Source organism: Nothoprocta perdicaria, unplaced genomic scaffold (genome assembly GCF_003342845.1).
Source record: "Nothoprocta perdicaria isolate Ctin4 unplaced genomic scaffold, notPer1 scaffold_187, whole genome shotgun sequence".
NCBI classification, from domain to species: Eukaryota; Metazoa; Chordata; class Aves; order Tinamiformes; family Tinamidae; genus Nothoprocta; species Nothoprocta perdicaria.
Window position 1 is genome coordinate 390,349 of NW_020455060.1, and position 20,541 is coordinate 410,889.

At 66.0% G+C, this 20,541-nt stretch overlaps 3 protein-coding genes and 1 long non-coding RNA gene across 5 annotated transcripts in view; 2 read left to right on the forward strand and 2 right to left on the reverse strand.

Annotated features, from left to right (window-relative positions):
* Positions 1 to 129, forward strand: part of ENGASE (endo-beta-N-acetylglucosaminidase) — a 2,580-nt gene extending 2,451 nt beyond the window's left edge. Inside the window, exon 9 of the mRNA XM_026036840.1 lies at positions 2 to 129. Coding sequence (XP_025892625.1) covers positions 2 to 129 — 128 coding nt within the window. The remainder of the gene's footprint in view (position 1) is intronic.
* Positions 130 to 868: 739 nt separating this feature from the next.
* Positions 869 to 12,752, reverse strand: RBFOX3 (RNA binding fox-1 homolog 3). 2 transcript variants are annotated; one of them, XM_026036872.1, is made up of 12 exons: positions 12,581 to 12,752; positions 6,510 to 6,761; positions 6,060 to 6,197; positions 5,917 to 5,970; positions 5,065 to 5,157; positions 4,444 to 4,504; positions 4,318 to 4,371; positions 4,099 to 4,231; positions 3,705 to 3,744; positions 2,984 to 3,042; positions 2,755 to 2,833; positions 869 to 1,082 (listed from the first exon to the last, which is right to left on the reverse strand). In XM_026036872.1, the coding sequence occupies exons 1-12, from the start codon at positions 12,680 to 12,682 to the stop codon at positions 1,080 to 1,082; spliced, it is 1,068 nt and encodes a 355-aa protein (XP_025892657.1). In that variant the 5' UTR covers positions 12,683 to 12,752; the 3' UTR covers positions 869 to 1,079. The 2 variants fall into 2 exon arrangements, with proteins under 2 accessions (XP_025892657.1, XP_025892656.1); XM_026036871.1 differs by lacking the exon at positions 869 to 1,082 and adding an exon at positions 1,784 to 1,964.
* A 78-nt stretch (positions 12,753 to 12,830) lies between these two features.
* LOC112945352 lies at positions 12,831 to 15,181 on the reverse strand. Its single transcript, XR_003248993.1, has 2 exons — positions 15,142 to 15,181; positions 12,831 to 12,906 (listed from the first exon to the last, which is right to left on the reverse strand). It is a non-coding gene; the product is annotated as an uncharacterized LOC112945352 (long non-coding RNA).
* Positions 15,182 to 20,405: 5,224 nt separating this feature from the next.
* ENPP7 (ectonucleotide pyrophosphatase/phosphodiesterase 7) overlaps positions 20,406 to 20,541 on the forward strand; it is a 53,552-nt gene continuing 53,416 nt past the window's right edge. The window contains exon 1 of the mRNA XM_026036841.1: positions 20,406 to 20,495. Coding sequence (XP_025892626.1) covers positions 20,406 to 20,495 — 90 coding nt within the window. The remainder of the gene's footprint in view (positions 20,496 to 20,541) is intronic.

Sequence of the window (20,541 nt, forward strand, 5' to 3'; positions counted from 1 at the left end):
GGGTCCCAGCCCGCGCGCCTGGAGCTGCTGGTGGAGCCGCTGCGCCCCGAGGGGCTGCCCGTGCCCCCCCGCCGCTGGGGCCGCCTGCAGCTGCTCTACTCCGAGCCGGCTGGCGCCGCTGCGCATTAAACGGGAGCATGGACACGTCCATGCGTCCGTGCATCCGTGTGTCTGCGTGCATGGGGCACTTGCACGGGGCAGGGAGAGTCGAGAGCAGCCGATGCCGCTCGGGAGAAGGAGCCCGTGGGCTCTGAAGCAGCTGCTCTCTGGAGGGTGAAAGGCTCCCGAGGGCAATTCTGGGAAGGGTCCCGTGGGGCTCAGCCCCGGGTGGGACCTGCTGCTGCTCCCGGCATCCCCGGCCACTGCTGCCATCCCCAACCTGCCACCAGCACCCGCCAAAGCCTGAGTCCTCCTGGTTGAAGAAAGAAATCTTTATTAATAATTTCAATAATAATAATAATAATCCTTGTAGTAATAATAATAATAATAATAATAATAATAATAATACTGTTTATTAGGATGTCACACCTTTGAAGCATACGGCGCGCCGGGGCCGGGCCGGCGGGGGCTGCCGCGGGGAGAAGCCGGGGGAGCGGAGGGGTTTGTACAGGGGCGGGGGGTATTTACAGCGGGAATAGAAAAGGAGCGCGGCGGGACGGGCGCCCCGGCGGCGCGGGGCGGGGGCGCAGGCGGCTTGCAGGCTCCTCTTAGCAAAAATTCCCTTTAAAACGCAGAGGCTCTTCCCCCCGCAGCGCGCGGCGGCTCCGGCCCGGCCGGCTGAGGCCTCGCGCGCTCGGCGCACGGGCGCGCGGCCCGGGGAGCAGGGCGCGCTCCCCGCCAGGAAGACGTGGTGCCGGCCCCGCGCTCCGGCCGCTCCGTGCGCGGGCTCTCCGCGGCGCCGCCGGCTCCCTGCTCGCGCGTGGACGTGTGGGACGTTTCATCTGGCTGCCGCCGCTCTGATTTTGTTCTCTTGCTTTGCCTTTAATCTTTTTCGTTTGGATTTTGTTGTTGGTTTTTCGTTTGGGTGGCTTTTTGTTTGCTTCTGCCCTTCCTGGTCCCAGAAGGAAACGGCTGCAGTTTCACTACAAGGCAAAGGCAGAGCTTGCACTGGAGGGGACGGCCCCGCGCAGGCACGGTGCTCCCGCGGCGCCGCGCTCGCTCCTGCCCCGTGCAGGGAGGGCATCGCGCTGGGGATGCCCAGACCCTCCTGCTTCCCAGAGGATGCTCGGGCCGTTCCTGTGCCCCGGGAGATGCTCTGCTCCCATGGGGGATGCCCAGACTGCTCCCGTATTCCAGGGGATGCTCAGTTCCCACAGGGGATGCCCAGGCCATTCCCATGCGCTGGGGGATACTCATTTTTTTGCTGTGCCCCAGGGGATGCTCGGGCCCTTCCCACGCCCCAGGGGATGCCAGGGCTGTTCCTGCATCCTCAGAGGGAGGGCAGGGAGCGGTGCTGCCCAGGCGGCGCTGCCAGGAGCAGGAGGACGAGGAGGAGGAGGAAGGGGGTTCCCGTGGTGCAGCTGCTGGCATCGGCTCGGGAGCGCACGTGGCGCAGCGCTGCATGGCATGGTGCAGCATGGCAGGGAGCAGCACAGTGCAGCGCAGCACCATGCGGTGCAGCATTGCATGGCACAATGCAACACAGCATGGTGCAGCACAGTGCAGCGCGGCATGGTACAGCACGGTGCAGTGCTGCATGGCACGGTGCAGTGCTGCATGGTGCAGCGCGGCGCAGCACCGCACGGCACGGCACGGTGCAGCGCAGCACGGTGCAGCGCGGCGCAACACGGCACGGCGCAACACGGCCCGGCGGCCGCGCGCTGGGTCGTCGGCAGGCTGGGCCCTGCTTAGGCCGCTGGGCGGGTTTGGTGCCTAGCGAGCAGCCAGTGTTGGCAGTGTGAGGGGCTGGGTCTGTCTTGCTAGTAGGGAGTGAAGCGGCTGTACCCTCCTCGGTATAGACTAGCCTGCAACATCAAAGATGAAAGAAAGCCAATCAGTATGCGAGCGAGCGGCCCGGCCCGCCTCTTCCCGGCTGCTCGTTCCTTTTAATTTTCCAAATGGTGCCGCCCGGGGAGCGTGCGGGGCGGCCGGAGCTGCAGCTCGGGGCTGCTCGTCCTGCCCGTCCCGCAGCGCCGGGGGCCAGGGCGTAGAGCGGGACCAGGCCGTCCCCGCGGGCACGGTGAAAAAAGAAGTTAAATGAAAAAGGGAAGAGAAAGGCGGGCTGGCTTTAAACTGTCCCCACAATAGGGTTTTCATCTTTGATGCTGGCTGCAAGGCTACCTGGAAGGGGCAGTGTGTGGGCTGCAGGGTGCCGGTGCATCTGCACGCTCCCCTGCGCACTGGCTCCCTGCATGCATACATGCATGCACGCTGCCCGGGCTGGCACCTGCACCGAGCCCCAGTGCAGGGGAGGAGCCGGGTCCTCACCACGGCACAGGGCAGCGCAGGGCAGCGCGGGGCAGCGCTCCCTCGCTGGGCATGCCAGGACTGTGGTCCCTGGGGTGAGAGATGCTGGCACACGGACGGGCTTGGCGCTGCAGCGAGCAGCACCGCACTGCACCGTGCCATGCTGCACCACACCGTGCTGCACCACACCGTGCAATGCTGCACTGCATCACACTGCATTGCACCGAGCTGCACCACTGCGCTGTACTGCACCGCGCCACGTTGCACCGCGCTGCACCGCGCTGTGCGGGTCCCCGTCCCGAGCCGCGCGCGGGCGCCGCAGGGAGCCACGGCTGGGGCTGCTCTTACCATGGTGCCGATGCTGTAGGTGGCGGCGGGGCCCATGGCGTGGTGGTAGGGGTCGGCGGCGGCGTACACCCGGCCGTAGCTAGGGCGAGAGGAGCGCGGCCGTCAGGGGTGGCCCGTGCGCCGCCCGCCGCGGCTGCTCCCGCCGCAGCCCCGGCCGGGCTTGGCACAGGGGACTGCATGTCCTGGCGAGCGCGGCGCTGCCCGGGCGGGCGCGTGCGCTCACACTCACCTGTCGCTGTAGGCGGTGGCGGCTGCGGGCTGCGCGTAGCGGTACGCGGCGTAGCCGCCCTGCAGCGCGGAGAGAGCCTGTCAGCCTGGAGCCCCGCGGAGCCCCACGGAGCCGCGCGCCGCTCAGCCCGCCTGGGCTCCACAGCATTAACCTCCGTGAAACTAAACTTTCCGGGCGGAATGTCGCTGCCCGCGTGGCACTAATCACCCCCTGCATCCTGCCTGCATCCCAACACGCATCCCGACACCTCCCCTGAGCAAGGCAGTGCAGTCTGCAGCCGTATCCCAACTTACGGCACACCAGCACCTTTTCCCACCCATTCCCCCTGCTGCTGGGCAGAAAAAGTAGAGGGATGCAAATGGTGCTTGGTGCTTGCACAACACTGTGCAAGGCCATGCAGTGCCATGTAAGGCCTTACAATGCTGCACCGTGCAACGCCGTGCTGCAGTATGCAATGCTGTGTAATATTGTGCCATGCCATGCAATGCTGTGCAATGTTATTCAATACCCTTCAATGCCGTTCAGTGCCCTGCAATGCTGTGTAATACTGTGCAACCCTGTGCAATGCCATGCAATGTCCTGCAGTGCCATGCAATGCCACGCAATGTGATGCCACCCCGTGCAATGCTGTGCCACGCTGCAGGCTGTGGTGGAAGGTGGCCCCCCTGTGTCCCCTGCCCCTGGCCAGACCCAAGCACTCCCTGCCGCTCGCGGCACTTACGTAGATCTCGGCCCCGTAGAACCCGTCCTGGTAGACAACCCTGTGGAGGAGGCAGCGGAGATCAGAGCCCGAGCACATGGTGCCATGTCCGCTCGTGGCAAAATGTCTCTGTCAAGGCCCTGCCAGGGCAGCACAGGCACCAGGCAGTTCGGGGACACTGGACAAGGAGGACACTGGCTCCCAGTGCACAGCATGGACTGGTCCTACCAGCGCCACAAATGCAGCACAGCCCAGGGCAGGGCGAGGGCGCTTCTGCACCCGTCTGCATCGTGGGGCTCGGGGCACGAGGCTCACAGGGAAACAGCCCGGGAGGATTTTCTGGGGATGGATTTTGCACAGGGGGCTGCAGCGGGGACACGAGCGCCGGTGCCAGCGGCAGCGCACAGGTACTCACGCGCCGTACGCGGGGATGGGCGGCGGCGGCGGCGCGGCACGGAACGTGTTGTACACGGCGCGTCCTCGTCCCCGCAGGTGCGCTCCTCGGTAGGCCACGGCCGTGCCCGTGGCGGGGTACGGGAAGCCCGTGACTGCGGGACAGAGGCCGCCACGTCGGCACGGCGCGGCGCTGCACGGCGCAGCTCCCAGCCGGCGGGGACGCGGCGCCCACCCTTACCTGCATAGAACTCGGGGCCGTAGACGGCTCCCACCACCGGGTTGAGCTTCCAGCCTGCGGGGGGAGCGCGCGTGAGGCCGGGGGCTGCCGTGCCGCAGCGGCGCCGGGCCCGGCCCCCGTCCTTACCGTTGGTGTAGGGATTCGTGGCCTTCTTGTTGGTCATGACGCGGGCCGTGGCGTTGTTCACCTGCGGGATGGGGCACGGCTGCTCAGCGCCCGCGTACAGCACCCAGGGCCGCACGTAGCGCCCAGGGCTGCCGTCGTGGCCCCCGCGCTGCCACAACGGGGACTGAACCCTGCATGGGCTGGGAGAGCCGCACACTGCCCCGTGCAACGGGTCCCGCTGCGGCACGCAACGGGTTCTGCTCCGCGCACAACGGCTCCCGCCGCCGCATGCAGCTGCAGAACCCCGCGAGCTCCCACGGGCACAGGCAAGCTCGTCCCTCGATCCCCGCAGGGATGCAGGGATGTCCCTGTGCCTGGCCGCTGCCGCCTGCCGTCCCCCCGTGTCCACCCCGCGGGTGCTCTGTGGCTCCACGCAGACTTGTTCGCGGGGGTCTCCGGGGTCGGTAACCGCCGCCAGCACCGGTGCCACCCACGTCCCCAACCCGGCGCACGTGCACAGCAGCGGGGACATGCACGGGGGACAGGGGGGCAGGGCAGGGCGCGTGTCCCGCTGTCCCTGCGGTGCCGGGAGCCCGGGGAGGGGACACCGCGTGGGCAGGACACTAGCACTTATCTGAGCACCTCAATCTTCCGGCCCTCTACGATGGTGCCGTTCAGCTTCTCTCGTGCCCGGTCGGCATCTGCGCTAGTTTCAAAAGTTACAAACCCAAACCCCTGTGAGCAGAGGAGGAAGGAGGAAGGAGACAGAGAGAGACAGAGAGGGGAGCGGGGCAGAGAGAGAGGGGGTGAATCAGGAGAGCTGCAGGAGAGACGCGGCGGCTGCGGCGGCTCCCGCGCGGAGCGGGACGAGGCGCAGGATCGGCCCCGCAGAGCAGGGGGCTGCACGGTGGGCACGGCAAGCGGGGCACCCACCCGCACATGGCGGGGACACCCCTCCATCCCGCCGCGCTCCGCCTGGGCACCCGCCACCGCTGCCAGGCTGGAATGGGGACACCCCTTCCACTGGTGACACCCTGGGGCCACGCATGTCCCCATGGCTGGGACGGTGCAGTCCTGGGCACGGAGATGGTGCAGCCCCCGGGCTGGGAACGGTGCACGGCCCGGATGGGGACACGGCCCAGCTTCAGGCCAGGGGATGCAGGTCCGGAGGGTGGGAATGGTGCTTGCCCTGGGGCCGCGGCACAGCCTGGGGACAGGGACGGTGCCTGCCCTGGAAACGGCCCTTGCTCCAAGGAGAGGGACGATGTGCGCCCTGGGAAGGGGGCTGGTTCCTGCCCAGAGACGGTGCCCACCCCCAGGGAGGCCGTGGCCCCGTTCCACTGCACGGCCGGCCTCGGAGGCAGGTGCGAGAGAGGAAGAGAAGCAGCCGGGGCAGGAGAGGAGAGGGAGAGCAGGAGGAGAAGCTGTGGGTGTCCCGGAGCAACGCGCTCGCCCCGGGGCCGCTGGCCGCGCTCGCGCCGCCGCGGCACCCACCTTGGAGCCCCGCTCGTTGAAGATGATCTCCACGTCCAGGATCTTCCCGAATTGCTGCAAGCGGAGGGAGAGCGAAGCAGTGAGCGGGCAGGGCCGGGGGCTCTGCCCTGCGACCCCCCGTCCCTGTGCGCGGCCAAACTCACCCCGAACATTTGCCGCAAGTCGGGGTCCCGGAAGCGAAAGGGGATGTTGGACACGTGTAACCGCTTGGGCTGCTGCTTGTCCGCCGTGTCTGAGGAGTGGAGCTGCTGGCTCTCTGTCTGTGCCGCGTCGTCTGTCTGCTGCGGGGAGCAACGGGAGCCGTCCCGTGGGCTGGGGCTCTGCGTGGGCGCCGACCCCAGCACCTCCCTTCACTCAGTGCCCAGCACCCAGCTCCCCGCTACAGACCTGCCTGCGCCAGGGGTCCCTGCAGCCCCCCTGCATGGCCCTGGCCCCCCTCGTGCTGCTGGAGGGGATCTCGGCTCGCAGGGCACCAGAACACCCTGGGCAGGGGACAATGGGGCCCTGGTGTGTGATCTTGGGTGACGGAGGGACCCTCGAGCTGGTGGCAGCAGCGCCCGCAGCCCCGCGGTGCCGGAGGCCGCCGTGCTCACCGGTGCCGCCTGCGTGGCCGCGAGGGGCTGCGCGCTGCCGTCGCCGGCGGGCGCCTCGCCGTGGCTCTGTGCTGGTGTGTAGAGGCTCAGCGCGTGCTCCGGGACCGTGCTCGGCGCCGCAAACTCGGGCGTGGGGTGCGGCGGCGGCGCGAACTCGCCGGGGAGCCCGTTCTGCGGCGGCGGCGGCGGGAACTGGGCCGGGGCGTAGGGCTGCGCCATCGCGTCCGGCGGCGCCGGGGCGTCCTGGTTGCCCTGCCGGGAGACACGGCACGAGCCCCGTCGTGGCTGCGTGCCCCATGCATAGCCCCCCACGCCAAGCCGGGTCCCTTCCCCATGCAGCAGCTGCTGCTGCAGCGCACCCCCATGCATCCTGTTGCGTTGTGTTGCATTGCGGTGCATGGCAGCGCAGCGCAGCACACCACACAGCGTGGCTTTGCATTGCATTACATGATGCAGCACGGCACCGCGGTGCAGCCCGGCCCCATCACGTTGCAGCCCCGCGCCGCGGCCGTGCAGCGCGGCAGAGCCCGGCCCATGCCCAGGCACCGCGAGGAGCCGGGACAGCCCGCGGGACAGGGGCTCCCGGTCACTGCGCGCGGGCGCCGCACTGCGGCCACCGCCGCTCCGGTCCCGCCTCCCGCCGCTCCGTGCAAGCTTCCCATGCGCCGCCCGCCCGGCGCAGGAGATCGTCTTCAGCTGATTAAATGTCCCTCATTAATGAGCTTCTTTAATTAATGAAGTTCCCCATTTGCTCCGCTCGCTCCCCTGCCGCACTCTGCCTCCTCAGCACAATCCCGGCCCTTCCCTTCCAAGTCATTTAGCGCGTGGGGCCGCTTCTGCCGACGCCGCACTTTGGCGACGGCACCGTCACCCGGGCCCGGTGGCTCCATTTTTACCATTTCATCCTTTTTAAGAAAACGCCAGGGCAGAGCCCATGTCCACGCACTGATGCCCACACTCCAGCCCTGCTCCGTGCCCATTGCCTGCAGTTCTGCGGCTTTTCCAAGCAGGAAACACCACAAATTTTGGATGCCGGTGGCTGTGGGCAGCGCGGTGCAAGCGGAACCAGGAGGTTGCGCTGGTGCTGGTGGCTCGAGCGCAGCCGGCACCTGTGTCCCCACGGGGACAACCGGGATGCGGGAGCGCACGGCCCTGGGCAGGAGGGACGGGGTGTCCGGCCGGGGCTCCCGGCTCCGCCAGCCGGGAAGTTGGGAGCTGAGGCAGCATGAAATATTCATGAAGTAAATGGTGCAATTTCATCTGCATTCAGCCAACTTCATGTATTTTTCAGCGCGTTATGAAATGATAATGTTGTGTAACTGAGGCGTGCGGGGGGCCGCGCGGGGCTCCCCCCGGCCCATCCGCCCCTCGCCCGCCTGGGAGGAGGGCGGTGCCGGTCGCGGAGCCGCGGTGCACGGGATGCGGGATGCTCCCTGCCGAGTCCCGTGCGTGCACAGCCCGTGGCACCCATGCAGCAGCCGGGATGCTGGGAGCTCCAAGCCTGTAAGGCAGGAACCCGGGAAAGGCGGGAATGTGCAGGAAAGCCCTGGCGGAGGATCGGGGACACGCCGTCGCAGGAACCAGTCGGGAAAGGAGGCGCATCCTTGGCAGCGGCGGGTGACGCATGCACAGCTGGGCACGCAGCTCCGCGCAGCCCTGCACGGCGGAGGATCCCGGATCCCAGATCCCGGATCCCGGCAGAGCGACGAGGCCAGGAGCAGGGCGGCTGCCCCGGCGAGTGCTTCCTGCGGCTCCGCCAGCAGCACGTTCCCGCGCGCACACGTTTGCCTGGCCAGCCGGCGCAGGCCAAGCGCTTGCGTGCACACACGGAGCCCGCTTGCTCGCACAAACCTCTCTAATAGGCAGTCAGGAGCATAATTTTTCCTCTAATTACATATTCAGCACTTCTGAGAAAATGAGATTTTGGTAATTCAATTGGACTGAGAAGCAGGGCTATAATAAAATGAAATTTGTAACAATCGCACAGTTAAATTAGTTAAATGGAGAGGAAGGAGCTGTGGAAAATTGACCCCTCGATCTCCTAAAGACTAATCAGAGATTTGATCCGAGCTGTGCTAACACAGCCCGGGGAGGCAGCGCCGGGACGCGGCGGGGCCGGAGCTCCCGCGTCCCGGGAATGGCCGGCCCGGTGCTCCCTGCACCCCTGCCACGCACCACGGGGACACAGGGACACGGGCACGCAGGGACACGGGGACACCGCGTGCACGGGGACGGCCGCAGCGCACACCTGCGCACCACAACTGCGAGCTGCCGCCGCGGAGCAGGTACACGGCCCTTAGCCTCCATATCAAGTTTGTTGCTCATCTCCTTTAAAACGCTTTTCTCCCTTCTTGTGTAAAAGGAAGGGAGAAAAAGCCGTGTTTCTCATTTGCAAGTTAATTAGTCTAATTAACTCTAATTAAGAGCTCCCCACACAATGCGGATGGCAAATAAGCTGCCTCCGCCGCCTGCGCCCTGCGCTGCTGCCCATCCTGGACGCGGTGCCGGTGGCTGGAGCAGGACGTGGCACGGCCGAGGGCCAGGGCAGGGCCGGGCGTTGTCGCCTTCCCAAGGGAGCAGTGCCCGGGCTGGGGCGCCCGGCGCATCCCCATGCCGTGCGGTGCAGAGCGCCCGGCCCCAGCGCCACCGCAGCACCCGCTGCAGCGGCTCCCTGTTGCTGCGCGCTGCAGGGCACGTTGAGGGCCGCGTTGCAGGACGCACTGCAGGGCGGCCCCGAAGCCGCTGCCTCCCGCAGCGGCGCAGGCTGCTGAGACCCTCGCACCGCGTGCGCGGAGCCGCGGGGCGTCCGAGCGCTGCTGCGGCACCGTCCCCATCTGTCTCGGCCCGCGGCTGCTCCCGCCATTGGCCCCAGGGATCGCGTCTCGGCAGCAGCGGCCTGCGGCAAATCCTGCTGATCCTGCACACACAGGCCCCACTTGTGCCCAGGCTCCCATCAGCACCGCACACCTTGTGCCAAGGGCTCCCATCGGCACCACATACCCTGCGCCGAGGGCTCCCATCGGCATCGCAAGCTCTGCGCCGAGGGCTCCCATCGGCACCGCACACCCTGCTCCAAGAGCTCCCATCGGCACCGCACACCCTGCTCCAAGAGCTCCCATCGGCACTGCACACCCTGAGCCAAGGGCTCCGACCATCACTGCAAACCCTGCTCCAAAGGTTCCCATCAGCACCACACACACTGTGCCAAGGGCTCCTACTGGCACCGCACACCCTGCATCGAGGTGTCCCACTGGCACCACATCCTGGCTCATCTCCACACACACTCCTTTGCTTCACGCTTTGAGCTTCCCTGCTCAACACCTCCGTTTTTTCACCCCAAGTGAGAACAGAACCAGCTCTGCAGGCAGTGCCGGCCACCAACGCTTGCTCCCGCTGTGCATTTCCAAGCCCCATGCGGGCCCCGTGTGGCACCCTCAGCCCCTGAACTGCCCCGGCACGAGGCGCGCAGCGGCTCCCGTGCGCTCCGGGTCGGCACCGGCAGCAGGAGACGGGCGAGAGCTGGCACCGAGCGCGCAGCCCCAGCGGCCGTGCAGCCAAATCCCCGCCGTGACTCTGCAGATCCCGGGAGCAGCGGGGAGAGCGGGGTCCGGCCGTGGACGCCACAACCCCCCGGCTCCCAAGGCACCTCCCGGGGGGCACACGGAGCGCGCGGAAACGCACAGGCAGGACCCCGCTCCTGCCCCGTCAGCCTCCCCTCTTGTCAAGCCCCATCCCTCCAAAGACTGCCTTGGATGCTTTAAGGAACCAGAGATACTAAATCTAATTTAATCTACTCCTTCACCCATCACCATAGCACTAAAATAAGAATATACCTATAAAAAGAGCATCGCCAGGCAGGGTGGGCCTAAATTATAGCTATTGTGGGGAAACCAGCTTTGCAAAAGCTAAAATTAATGCCAGTGTTTTTGATATATCCAAAAAAAAAAAAAAAAAAAAAAAAAAAAAAAAAAAAAGCTTTTTATTTTTGTGGCTTTAACACCCCTCCTTGGCTGCGCACAAGGCGGGCGCTGCAGAGCGGGGCGAGCGCCGGGGCCGCAGCAGTCCCATGCAGCGAGCGCAGAGCTGGACGAGCAGCTTTCCAGGAGAGCCCCTGGCTGCAAAGCGCTGGGATGCTGCTAGGAACAAACCTGCTCCCTAAAAAATATGGTGCTCCAGACTTGGATCAGCCCCCTCGGAGAGGAATTCTCCGAGCAGCCGTTTGCAGAGGCTGGTGCTGCCCGGGGACAGCTGGTGCTGCATGGGGACACGGTGGCTCCTGGGCAGATCCCAGCCCCGCTGCAGCTCAGACTGCCCTAAGGCTTGGCCTGGTTTGGACCAGCAGCTCCCGAACTGCGGTGTCCAATGGCTCCCGGCATTCCCGCAGGTCTGGAGCGGGAACCGAGCCCTGCTCGCCAAGTGCCACCATCCAAGGCCGCCTCCGCACTCTGCTCCTGGCCGAGCGCGCTCGGCATGGTAAGGACGCCCAGGCCAAGTCCCGGCATTCCCGGCCCTCCTCGCACCGCCGGCATTCCCGCGGCTCCGAGACACATCCCGCCCTGCTCCGCTCCTCGGCAGCCGCTGCAGGAGCGCGGAGGCCCCCGGGCTGCAGCCGTGCAGCCCCCGCGGCGCCAGCAGCTCCGCATCCCGCGGTGCAGCCCTGCTCCAGAGAGGAGGGAGCTCCGAGTGGGAAGTTCGTGCAACTTCCCACGCGGATCGGCCGGGACAAGGGTGGTTCCAGCAGCAGGTCCACGCGAGGCCGCCCGCGCTGCCGCCAGGGCAGGAGGCGCTAGGAGAGCTGGAGGTGGCACCGCTCGACGCCGCGCGTGGACGGACGCAAACGGAGCGGGACAGGGCCCAGACCCGCCGGGTGCCATGTGCCGTCCCCAGCGAGACGCTTCTCCCTCTCAGCGGCCGTCCGTGCCACCTGCGCAGCACGAGGGCCCCGCGGGAGCCGCTCCGGGCCCTGCAGCCGGCAGCAGTGCGCTCGGTTCCGGCAGAGCACCGGGGATCCCGGCCAGCACGGGAATCTTGCGCCTCCGCCTGCCCTGCTGCCCACAGGACCCCCAGCTATGGGCATCCAGGCAGTGAGGGGGGCTCAGGGCAATTCCGCTGTGGGAATTGCCCTCAGGTGCATGGGGAGGCCGAGCCTGCAAGCCCCGGTGCTCTGGAGCTGTCACGGTGGCTCTGTCGGCAAGAGGGGGCATCAATCCCATGCCCGCTGCGGCCAGCCCATGCAGCACCACCCCATGCACCAGCCGTGCACCAGTGCCGTGCACCCCATGCACCAGCCCATGCACCAGCCCATGCACCAGCCCCGCACACAAGCAGCCCCAGGAGCAGCCCTGGGCTGGGGCCAGCCGGGCCCACAAATCCCGGGCACGGGCTGCACAAGTGGCCCACGGGCACAGAGGTGCCACATGCTCCCAGCTGCTGTGAGCCGCCAGCCGGGGCACACCGGGATTCCCTGGGCTGCAAAGGGGCTTCCAAAGGAAACGCTTCCCTCCAGAGCGGCACAGCCCCAGCACCGCCGGCCTGCGGCCTCACGGAGGAGCCTCGGCTGCACAAAGCCCTGCCGGGAAGTTCGGGACCCAAATGGATGTCACCAGGGTCCCTGTGTGGGGCTGCGCCAGCCCCCGCAATCACTGCACCCGCCAGCCCTGCCGGGTCCCTGTGCGGCCCTTCCATGCAGATGGAGAGAGCAGACCTGCACCTGGATGCAGATCCGGGACACACACAGGGTGCTCATGTGCACACACGCATGCACACATGTGTGCATGCACCACCAGCTGCTATTTCCCTCTCCCATGTCCAGCACCCTCCCGCTCTCCAGGGCAGCCTCGAGGCCGGGCAGGCGCTGGAGCCCGTCGGGCATCTCGGCTGCTGCAGCCCCCAGTCCGGACACCTCCGAGACGAAGCTGCAGCCACGAAGCGGCGGCTGCTGCCGCAGGAAAAGCCGCCGGCGCCAGGGAGGCCGCACGCGGCTGGAGAGGAAGCGGTTAAGCTCTGACCTGCGCCCGGAGCGAGCACGTGCGAGCTGCAAAGCGACAGGATCCCCCCGAGGGGTCACTTACCTGTTGGAGGTAGAGGAAGGCTGGAGGACAGGGGAGAGAGTGAGGAAGCATGCCTGAGTTGGAGACAAGGAGGCAGCCCGAGTTAGCCATGGAGCACAGCATGCGGTGACAGGTAGCCGGGAGCTGCTGGCACTTGCGTCCTCTTCTGCGCACCGATATCCTCCGTCTTCCGGGCTCTCCCCCTCGCGCTCGCCCGGCGCCCGCCGGCCCGGCCCGCCGCTCCGCTTAGCAGGAATTCATCGGAGGCGCCGGCGCTCCGCTCCCCGCCGGAACAAAGCGCGGCTCCCTACGCCGGTGCCATTAGGCGCTGGCACGGCGCGAGCGGTCTGCAAAGGGTGTGCGTGAGCGGAGGAGGAGAAGGGGAGAGAGAGAAAGGAAGGGGAGGAGGAAGGGAGCGAGGGAGCGGAATAAAAGGGGTGGGAGCTGCAGGAGGAGGGGGAGTCCCCCGTGCATTCAGACATCAAACGGCTCTGCGTGAAACCAAGAGAATCCGTAATGACACGAGAACAGCTGATCCCGCACTTAACCCCTGCGCTGCCGCCGCCAGGCTGGGCCACGAGGGAACGGGCGCAACGGCTCCCGTGGGAGCGGGATCCAACCGGGAGCTGCCATGGAGCAGAATGGGGGTCCCTGCACTGCGCGCCCACCGCAGCACCACACCTGAACACGCATGCACACGCCACACCACACCTGCACACGCGTGCACACGCGTGCATCCAAGGTGAAGCCCTGCACACACATGCACACGGGAGGAAGCCCGGCACACGCGGGGCGCTGCGGCTCTGCCCGCTCACACCGGTCTCGCGCACGACGGCGGCTGCGCTGCTCCTGCAGCCACGGCCGGAGCACGCCGGGCACACACAGTGTGGGCGAGGGGTGCATGCACCCGCAGCCCCGCTCGCCGCGCTGGCACGGCCGGCTGTGCTCCCCCGTGCTGCCTGGCTCGCTCTGCGCTCCAGGACGTGGGAAAGTGAAACCCAGGGCCAACTCAGCTCCCGTCTCGGCCAAATGTGATGCACAAAGGCAGGTCGGTGCCAGCAGCCGCTCCTGCTCCGTCTCTGCCGGAGCCTCCGGCACATGCACAGCCCGCCCGGCGCCTGGGATTTTCCACAGCATCCCCCAGCACAGCGACACGCTGCAGTGTCCTGCGCCTCGCCGCAGCCCCGTTCCTGCTGCGGATCCTCGGGCAGAGCCCCACGGCTCCCCGTCCCGGCCCATCCATCCCAGCCCCGTGGAGCCCGGCCTGGAGCGGCCCCTCCGAAAGCTCCTGGAAGGAAAGTTTATTTATCTGTTTAATTAAGCTGTGTTCACCAGGCGCCCAGACCCCGCTCCATCTGTCTCACTTGCAGCCAAGCCCCAGTAAAATTAAACCTAATAAATATCAGGCGCAGGAAAGCAAAGGGCACACACGAGATATACGAGCAAAGGCCCAAGTTGCACAGGGCTGCACTTCTGAGCACATCTTTCTCGCTGCCCTTCGGGGCCGGGCTGGCGACGCGCTCCTGTGCGCAGCATGGGGCTGGCTTTCCTTCAGATCAGCACTCTTTCCATTCGGTATTTATCTAAAACAAATCCTCGAGGGCTCCTGGGTTTTGTTTAGTGGAAGGGGAGGAGGGCGCGACGCCGGGTCGGGCGCCCGGCTGCTGCGGCAGCGCCGGCACCGGAGCAGGAGCCCGGATTCACCCAGCCCGGCCCTGAGCGCAGCCCTAACCCCAACCTGCAGGACGAGCAGGGAGCCCCGGGAGCGCCCCCAGCCAAGGCTTCATTAATTAAAAACTCATTAGCAGTTAGGCATAAAGCAAGGGGATGGAGGCTCCTGCAAGGTCTCCGCTTCCTCCGCCTGTCCCAGCCAAATGCCCCAGCCAGATCCCTGCGCATTCAGCAGGGATCCCTCGCTCCTGATCCCTGTGCATTCAGCAGGGATCAGGAGCGAGGGATCCCTGCGCATTCAGCAGAGTGTCACCCGAAGCTGCCGGGACCCCACGTCACACACGGCCCGTGTGGGTGATGCCACCAGCACCGCACGCGATGTCACCAGGTGGGGAGGGAACCACGACCGGCTGCGGATAACTGGGCCAGCAGCAGTGGTGGCAGGGCCGGGAGCGGGAATGCAGAGGAAGCCCATGAAACTTTAATAGGAGCGAGGGAAGAGCGTCGCCACATTCCGCTCGTGCCGTGCGCCAAGGGGAGCTGGGGACAGGGCTCCTGCAGCAGTGTCCCCCACAGAGCCACCTGCCTCAAGCGCGGTCCTGCCAGCCACCATGCCGAGCAAAGGCCCCAAACCACCAGGTTTTGCTCCCAAGAGAGCCCTGGCAGCCGGCGGGGCACGAGGGCAGCGGCTCCATGAGCTCCTCACGCAGGCAGGGTCTTGACAGCCCCTAAATCTGCCGCGTGGCCAGGGCAGCGCTGCGGAGCGCAGGGACCGCGCGCGCTGAACCGGCCACCGCAGCGGGGATAAATAAGGGCCAGGGATGCTCTGCAACGCGCTCGCGGGGCCGCGCGCCCGCACCCAGCGCGCTCCGGACGCGGCCTCGCGCGGGAGCCGCATGGCGCATCCCTACCTGTCACACGGCCGAGGTCCCGCGGCGCTCGCGCTGGGCTCTGCGGAACAACGGGAAAGAGAAGGGCCGTCTGAGCGCGGCGCCGGCTCTCGCGCCCGCTGCCCGAACACCCTGCAGCCGGCACCAGTGTTGCCGCCCGGTGCGCGCCCGAGACGAGGAGCCGCTCCGGCTGCTCCCGCTCTGGCAGGACACGGCCGTCGCCGGCACCAACTCGCTGCCGGTACCCGCGGTGCCCCCCGAGCCCGGCGCTGCCCCCCCAGCTCGCGCCCTTCTTGGAGAAGGGCCCCAGGTTTCAAAGAAAACTTCCTGCAAGCGGCACTCGCACTAATTGGCTTTTGCAACGTGGCCAATGCGCGCGCTCATAAATCACGTCAGACCCTCGGAAAGAACGAGGGCGGCTTGGACAGCGTGAGGTGCTGGGGGGTTAGGGCCCGATGCAGGGGCAGTTCTGCTGCCAGCTGCTTCTGCGGGGAGCTGGAGGTGCCCAGTCCTCCAGGCGCGCTGGTCCCTCTTCCCAAAGCGCTCCCAATGCGCTCCCACGTGCCAGGGAGAGCCAGGCGGCTGGCGGGCTCGGAGGGGCTGCACCGGGCACCCCGGCACAGCCGCGGGCAGCGCCGGGAGTGAACACGGCGCTCGCCACGCAGCAGGGTGATCAATTATGGAAATTCCTGCCTCCGCGCACCGGAGCGTGGTGGAGCGCGGCTCATTAGGCCAGGGCTGCCTTCCATTAACGCTCCGGATAAAATCCCTCCGGAAAGCGCGAGCTTTCCCGGGGCAGCCCCGCGCAGCCCATGGGCATGCCAGGACTCCCAGGCTCTTCCTGGGAACACGGCCCAGGCTGCAGCGGGAACGCACCCCAGAGCCGGGAAACCCAGCTCTGCTTGTCCCAAGAATGCACAGAGACAGCCAAGGGCTCCATTGCAAGTGGGAAACCGCCTCCTGGGAGCTCTTTGCTCCCTGCGTCTTCTCCAGCATCCCCAGGAGCCGGAGGATGATGCTGGACACAAAGGACCAGGAGCGGTGGGACCAGCGCGGCTCCCGGCCGCGTGTTCCCCAGCAGAGCCACAGCACCTTTTCTTTCGGCACATCCCGAGCCGCTTCTCCACCACCAAAAATCCTAAATTAATTTCGCTTTTAATTAAATTCATTAGCAAAGATTATCTGGCTGAGGAAAAATAATATCCCGCCCCTCCCCCAGCAGCCCTCTCTATTTATATCCCCTATATACATAAGCAGCAGCGAATATTTCTTTATGGGCCATTAAAGGTTTAATGTTTAATTTATAACCACGTTCTCTGGCGAGCGGGATGGCCAGGCACAATGTCAACACTTTTAATTAAATGAGAGGGGGTTTTTTGAAGCTAAGGACGCGCGGGAGCCGCAAAGGTGCCAAAGCCTCGCACGGGGCTTGCAAGGGTGCGGGTCCGCAGCCACCATGGGCGCCCGAGGCTGCGGGAAGCACCAGGGGCAGCTTCCCAAGTGCCGCCCGCGGCCCCTGCCCAGCCCGGGGGAGCAGAGCCGCTCCGCTTGCCCCGAGCGCAGACGCGTTTGCAAACGGTGCACGCACGGGCAGCACCGTGCGGCGGGCAGGTGCCATCCCCAGAGCGCTGCGTCCTAAGGGAGAGATTAGAGCCCTGCACAGAGAGGCGCAAAGGAGATGAGTCAGCAGCTGGCCGAGGGGCCGGCAGAGCAGTTGGCTCCACTGATGCCTTTCAGCCCTCCCGGGAACTCCCGATGTGCAGCAGGCTGCGTCCTGCTGCATGCATGGGCTGCAACCTGCTCCCTGCTGCTGCATGCACCAGCATTCATCCCACTTCCCAACTGGCATGCACCAGGCTGCATCCTGCTCTGTGCACCGGGCTGCATCCCACTCCATGCTTGGTGCATGCACTAGGATGCACCTTGCTTCCCAACCGGCATGCACAGGGCTGCACACTCCACCTTTCCTATCTCAGGGACAGCCCCAAACGCTGTCACTCCAGCAAGGTGCCCAGTGCCACCAGTTCCCACAGCGGGCACCCTCACAAGCCCTCGCTGGTGCCGGGTGAGACTCGCGCTCCCAACTGCGGCTGCTTTAGCTAGGGAGCCAAAGGAGGAGCGGGAGCCGCGAGCTGCTGCTCCTGCGTGCAGCACCGCGCGCATGCACGCGGGCTGCAAGCGTGCTGGCCGCAGCGAGCCCAGCGCTCATGGCACCGTGCCGCTCACTAAAAGCATGAGTGTCACTAAATCAATAATTCATTTACTTTAATGAGATAAGTACTTTGAAAACTAATTGCAAACCTGCTCCATTTACTCCAACCCGTTATAGCCTTTAATGTAAATGGCAGGAATGCTGCTGGAGGCAGGGGAAGTTTTGGGGGAGGCAGCAGGTCACCCCGGCTGTGCCGCTGCGGCGGGCGGGATCAGCCACCGGGCGGGCAGGGGCCCAGCTGGGAGCAGGGGCTCCCGGGAAGCAGCGCGGCACACGGTGATCCCGAGCACTGAGGGCTCCTCCCGGCGTCCCGCGCTCCACTCTTCCCATCCTCGGCTCCTGCCAGGCTCCAACTGCACGCAGCCCCAGCCCAGGTCACCACGGCAGCCTCCTCCCGCCATTCCCACCATTCCCGAACCATGGGAGTCTCCGGAGCGGTGTGTGGTGCCCAGCACACCCGGGCTTCACGCTGGGCTCCGGTGACATCCTTGGGAAAGCAGTGGCGTTCCCGCACGGCGCCTGGAGCGGGAGCCCGGCGCCAAGGGCTCGCTTCCCGCTTGCTGGAGCAAATGGCAGGTCGTAAAAAGGAACCGTGACAGCAGAGAAAATGTTCCAGCGCCCACGAGGACCTGGCCAGGGTAAATCCATCTGCTCAGCAATTTAGCTAGAAAATCCTTCCCAATCACCCGTGCTGCCGGTCTCGCACCTCGTGCTCCGAGTTCTGGGCAAAGCGATTCCCGCTCCGCTTCCCACCGTGCCGGCAGCCCCGAGCGGGAAGGGGCAGGGAGGGGATCCCTGCCCGGCTGGGTGCGGAGCAAACCCGGCACGCGCCCACACCGGCCACCCTTGCCTGGGAGATCGGCAACAACACCTCAATTCATCACACGGGGCCACTACCTGCCCCGGGTCCCCTACCTGGGAACACGGCTAGTGGTCACCCTGCACAGAGCCCTTGTGGAAATCCAGCCACAGGTCCCATCCCGGCACCTGGAAACCCTGAGCGAGGCTCCCGCGCTCCCGTTTCAACAGAGCCGATGGATTCCAGAGCCCGGTTCCGCCCTTGCTGCTCCTGCTGCTCCATACAGGATGTCTCACCCTGTCAGAGCAGCACAGCAGGAGCAGGGCTGCAGGCTGGAGCGCCTTTCACCTCCTGAGTGACAGGATTGGGTGCAGCTGGTGCTGGGCCCACCTGGGTGCTGGGCCCACCTGGGTGCTGGGCTCACCTGGGTGCTGCGCTCACTTGGGGCTCGCCAGGAGCAGCCCCTGCCCGGCATCCCCATCCCCTCCCCTCCGCTGCAATGACATTATAAATATTATAATTTGGTTAAATATTTAGCACAGCTAGGTTAAATAAGCATTGCCAGCCCCATAAACACTTATTAACGGCGGGCTCTGATTGTGCTGCTGGGATTGTGCTCGTGGCTCGTTTAGTGGGTGGCTGCTGTTCCCGGGCCCCGTTTGCCCCCGCACCAGGACAGAACCGGTCACACATGCCGTCCCGGGAACCAGGGGGATGTGACCAACAGGCGCTATCCCGCTGATGATCCCATGGACAATCCTGATCCGGGGACAATCCCATGGGCCATCCCACTCCAGGGGTGATCCCATGAGCAATCCTGCCCCAGGGGCGATCCCGCTCCAGAGGCCACCCTGCTGTCCTCTCCACTTGCATCCCAGGACAGGAGGGGACGCGGCAGTGCAGCAGGGCCCGGCCGCAGGGACGCGCATGGCCGGAGCATCCCAGGGGCATCCGGAGCAGCGGCGAGCCGGGGGAAGGCAGCGTGAGCGCGGGGTGGCCGCAGCCCAGGACACACCGGACGGGGAGGCTTTTGTCACCAGCACAGATCTGCTGCAAAAGTCACGGGGAGCAATTGCAGGACAGAAGAGAAAAGCCACCGGAGCGCGCGGGGAGCTGGCCGGGGGCCAGGCCTTGGAGAGCCGAGCCGCGAGGCCAGAGCCAGTGCAGGAAACCTCCCCGAGGGGCCGCGCGACGCCCGCAAGAGGAAACGGGCTGCTCCTTGCGAGCTTCGTCTCATCCCCAAACGAGAGACTGCCGCTTTTTGTAAATAATCCCCAATTAAGGAATGCCCCAGGAAGAGCTGCCGGGGCCATTCCGGCAGGGATGGACGGGGCACTCCCTGCCTCCCCCGCTCCCATCCCACCTGCGGGCGGGAGGCAGGAACCCCGGGTGAATGAGAGCGACTTCTGTCACGTTTAAGAGCAATTCGTTCTGCAGAGTGCTGACTCAGCGGGATCGCACAGCCCGAATTTATGGTTCTTGAGAGACGTGCGCAGGAAGGCGGGGGAAACACCCTGCTGGGCACCCGCTGTGTGCCAGGTCCTGCCTGCCCCTGCCCTGCACTGCCCCTGCCCCGCGCTGCCCCTGCGCTGCCCGCAGCCCCGATGCTCCCCGCAGGGCCGGGACCCCTGCGGCGCAGCAGACGTGGGGCCCCGATGTGTCCCTTAGCCTGGAGCAGCGGAGCGGGAATCCCGCCTGGCCAGGACTGCTCCGTGGTGGCCGCCAGCATGTGGCACGGCTGCAGGTGGCAGCAGTGCAGGGAGCCGCAGCCAGCAGGAGCTGCAGCAGCAGCATGCAGAGCTGCAGCAGTGCATGTATCTGCAGCCAGTGGGATCTGCAGCAGCAGTGCGCAGAGCTGCAGCAGCGCATGTATCTGCAGCCAGCGGGATCGGCAGTGGCAGCATACAGAGCCACTGCAGCGGTGCCAGGATCTGCAGCCAGCAGGATGCACAGCAGCCGCACGCAGAGCTGCAGCAGCGCATGTATCTGCAGCCAGTGGGACCTGCAGCAGCAGTGCGCAGAGCTGCAGCAGCGCATGTATCTGCAGCAGCAGTACGCAGAGCTGCAGCAGCGCATGTATCTGCAGCCAGTGGGTTCTGCAGCAGCAGTGCGCAGAGCTGCAGCAGCGCATGTATCTGCAGCCAGCGGGACCTGCAGCAGCAGTACACAGAGCTGCAGCAGTGCATGTATCTGCAGCCAGCGGGACCTGCAGCAGCAGCAGGCAGAGCTGCAGCAGCGCATGTATCTGCAGCCAGCAGGATCTGCAGCAGCAGCATGCAGAGCTGCAGCAGCGCATGTATCTGCAGCCAGCGGGACCTGCAGCAGCAGTACGCAGAGCTGCAGCAGCGCATGTATCTGCAGCCAGTGGGTTCTGCAGCAGCAGCACGCAGAGCTGCAGCAGCGCATGTAT

What these genes read in the sequence shown, in the direction of transcription:
- RBFOX3 (XM_026036871.1), bottom strand. Translation starts at nt 12,682, where the DNA reads ATGCTGTGCTCCATGGCTAACTCGGGCTGCCTCCTTGTCTCCAACTCA. An exon ending in CGGCCACGCAGGCGGCACCG is followed by an intron (nt 6,198 to 6,509) that starts GTGAGCACGGCG and finishes TGCTCCCCGCAG; the next exon opens with CAGACAGACGACGCGGCACA. An exon ending in TCTACGGGGCCGAGATCTAC is followed by an intron (nt 3,043 to 3,704) that starts GTAAGTGCCGCG and finishes TCCGCGCTGCAG; the next exon opens with GGCGGCTACGCCGCGTACCG.